This window comes from Mus musculus, chromosome 18 (assembly GCF_000001635.26).
Source record: "Mus musculus strain C57BL/6J chromosome 18, GRCm38.p6 C57BL/6J".
In the NCBI taxonomy this organism is placed as follows: domain Eukaryota; kingdom Metazoa; phylum Chordata; class Mammalia; order Rodentia; family Muridae; genus Mus; species Mus musculus.
In genome coordinates, this window is record NC_000084.6 from 7,086,454 (window position 1) to 7,090,000 (window position 3,547).

A 3,547-nucleotide genomic window follows, 5' to 3' on the forward strand; every position below is an offset into this window, starting at 1 on the left:
ATCAAAATCATTAAGAATTAAAGCCTTTGCTAGCACAAAATAAATATCATACAAAACCTCACATAGGAGGAAAAATATAAGTATTCTCACAAAGTATACTTGCTGACTAAGGGAGTGATCGCTAGTCCCACTCATGTCCTCTAACACTGAGGGTGCTTCGCAGGATTTAACATTGTTTTTGTAAGATCAGCAATCTCTGTAAAACCTTTCACAAAAAATAAGCCCTAAATTGACCTTTAAGACCATCATCTTATTCTAAAAGTCACTGTATTGCTGGTTGTTTGAGTGGACACTTTTACTTAGAAAATACAGAAGAAAATTCATGCTGCTTTTTATCATTTCTCAGTGCACAGCTTCTTTTAAGATGGCTGTTGCTTTTATTTTGCATTTGTTAACCATAATAGCAGAAACACAGGGGCATCTTGAGACACAATCCTCCAGTCAGTATTCACAAGTCCCCTTCATGGTCGGTCGTTTTACTTCTTGCTTTCCCTCAGTCCCAGAACTCAGTGACACGGAATATTGTAAGACCTGAAGTCGATGGTGAGCTTTCAAGGACCCTCTAATAACAATCTAATGCTTATTCATTTCCTGTAGCTAACACAGCCTACCGCCTAGGCATTTTTAATGTTGCCAAACAAAAGTGGCCAGCATGGGACCTTTAGAAATATCTAGTATGGAAAGTTGACAGACACACTCTACTCTTTAAAGTTAATCTTTAGAATTAACACTGCCTCCTTCCTTGAATTATTCTCACTTATATTCTCCTCTAAACGGCAGCAGAGAGAGGGAGTGTTTCATGGAGCCGTAACTTCACAGAAGTTCTCACCTTTTTAAAAAAGAAACACAACTGGAGCCTCTGTTACTGGTCTACTATTCATCCCACGCAGGCTTTTTGTTTTGTATGAATTATTTACATTGAATTCAATTAAGTTTATGGTTTTCTCCAAAGGCTGATATATACAATACCTAATATTTTTTCAATAAAATAGCCTTGCCTGCTCACTAAAGCATTCTCTGAGGGAGACCTTGGCTCTCCCAGCTGAGGGAAAAAAGCTGTTTTTCTGGTGACCGTTAGAAGGTCGAGACAGTTAGTTCCCAAACATTTCAGCACACCGAGGTTACGTTATGTGATTTTTTTTTTAAAGTGCGTTCAAATGTTTCTTAACCTGATAAAATGTGATTAGTCCTTTGTAACCACTTTTTAAAAAGTACTTCATGTGCTGGAAATAAGTTCAGAAATTCAGAGTAACTTTATGTGAAATAATATTATCCTTACATCAGCATAAATTAATTTCAATAAAAGTGTTGGTGACTGGCTGTGGGGGAAATGAAACATATCGTTGTTTACACTCCTCTGTCCCAAAGTGAAAGGACTCCTTGTCCTTGCAATTTGTATGCCGCCATGTGGTGACAGTTGCACATTATTGTCTCGGGTGTTTGATGGTATGGGAGAAGTCTGGGATGACCTCAGAATGCTCTTGCTAAGAGCAGCTGCTTAGTGCTGAATTCTATTTAATAACCATCTGTGAAATCAGCACATCTCCTCAGAACTCTCCTGTGGCTTGCAAGTGATCAAGCAGACCAGGCTGTAAGCACAGGACAGGCTGATCAGTTTAACAGAAAGGAGCTCTCAAGACACTCATGGGTGACTCTGGAACTGCACACTGGGACAGCTATATTTATAAAAACCATGGCAGATGCAAAGGTGTAGTTAAACTATAAATATCATATCATATACACATACCCTCAAATTCTTGGAAAACTATCACAAATTTACTGTTTGTATCACAAATTTATTAGTTTTACATACTTTTCATTAAACAGAATAAAAAGATTCTTGTAATTTTCAACAAAGAACATTTGTGTTTTAATTCATGTATTTTTTTTTTTCTTTAGGCTGTTTGAAGAACTGGTTGTAAATGCTTCTCAACTCTGGCTTCCTGGTCAAGAGAGGGGTATATCCTTAGAACATTTGGTAGCTTGTGTATGTTCACATTTCAGTTGTATCTAGCCTTTTCTGTAGCAAGAGCCAGTCTTCGGATATTGGATATACAGCCAGCAGCTGCTTCCTGGAGATCCTGGTCTGGGGACCCAACCATATCCAGTAGAAGCTGTCAAACACCAAGGAGGAGAGAAAAGAATAAACTCATTAATCCAAAGACATAAAGCTAGACTATGGAAATAATTTAAAACAGGATGTATTTTTTTAAAAGCAGTGAACGGGCTAGGGAGACAGCTCTGTGGGTAAGAATGCTTACTGTGTAACCATGAGAACCCAAGTTTGGATGCCCAGCACTCAAGTTAAAGCTAGGCATGGCCCTGTGAGCCTGTAATACCAGCAGTGGACAGTAGAGGTAGGTGGGAACATGCAAGCCAGGTAGCATCATTGGAATGGTGAGTTTCAGCTTCAGTGGGATATCCTATATGAAGGGAATATGGTGAGAGTAGTGAAAAAGGACACCAGGTATACTCCTCTGCCCTGTGCACTCACACACAGGGACATATTGCACACGTACCATGCCCCCCCATGTGCACATCCACACATACAAAGACCAAAGCAACCCTCATGTGGAAAACCCCATTTATGTGAAAGTAGAGGCTTTCAGGAATTTCTCACGTGTTCTTACAGCTTTATTGCTATACATCTGTTTCTGAAATTTCTCCAGCACCTTTTTGGCTTTCCCACCTCTCAGTACAGACCAACACCTAGCACATCCTCTATATTTAATACCCTGAGTTTAGGGTTTGGGTTTGATCCACCTAGAAGAGTAAGTTCCTAAGTTCACTTGCTGTTGAGACAAATCTCCTCCTAACAGCTTCCCATTCATGGATTCAAAGAAGCAACAGAGCATCTATACCTCCAGGTGAGCTGATACATTGTGACTAGGTGGCCACTGAGCAGAGATCGCCTGTCTCTCCTGCAGAGCTGTGCTGTTCTTGAAAGGACACAATTTATAGGTTAGGACAGCTTGGTTCTACTGAGACAGAATAGGCTAGCCCTTAATAATTCCTATTTTTCAAAGGTCTGTCAGATGATTCTGGGCCAGAAGCCTGAAGACTAATACTCCAACTTCCTGACATATTGGGGCTATATGGGTAGGCAGCTGTCTCTACAACTTGTCTCAATTCTGGAAGTTGTTTTTGGGTTCCTCTATCTTCAGAAAATGTTGGTCATTCTCAGATTTCAATGGGGTTGAAAGACTATTTATAGTCTCATAGCCAACCCAGGCTATTTAACTTTGAGAGAATATACTTGAGTGGACATATGTCAGGTATAGAATTATAAGTCTTTTAAGTTAGGATAGATGACAGTGTCTATTTTATTGACAAACATGATGGAATGGGTGTTAGATCTCTCTTGTACTTTATAAATTACAAAATGGTAATAGTTGTGCTCAATTTATATTTGAGAGAAAAGTTTTTTTTTAATTAGATCAGAAAGGGTGAAGTGATGTGAATGGCCTTGGTGCTACCTATATTTTGATGCTAATTCCATTTTCCCAGGAGGGGTTGTCTGGAACGATGAATGAGTCACGTACTCAGG

The 3,547-nt window shown here is 39.4% G+C and overlaps 1 protein-coding gene across 6 annotated transcripts in view; it reads right to left on the minus strand.

Moving 5' to 3' along the window:
• Nucleotides 1-1,779: 1,779 nt before the first annotated feature.
• Nucleotides 1,780-3,547, minus strand: part of Armc4 (armadillo repeat containing 4) — a 210,041-nt gene continuing 208,273 nt past the window's right edge. For 5 of the 6 annotated variants that reach the window (XM_006526313.4, XM_030250622.1, XM_006526312.3 and 2 more), the window contains one exon: nucleotides 1,883-2,114. In XM_006526313.4, the coding sequence (XP_006526376.1) occupies nucleotides 2,001-2,114 (114 nt within the window). In that variant the 3' untranslated portion in view covers nucleotides 1,883-2,000. Of the gene's footprint in view, nucleotides 2,115-3,547 lie in introns of all 6 variants that reach the window. The other variant, NM_001357492.1, reaches the window with a different exon arrangement.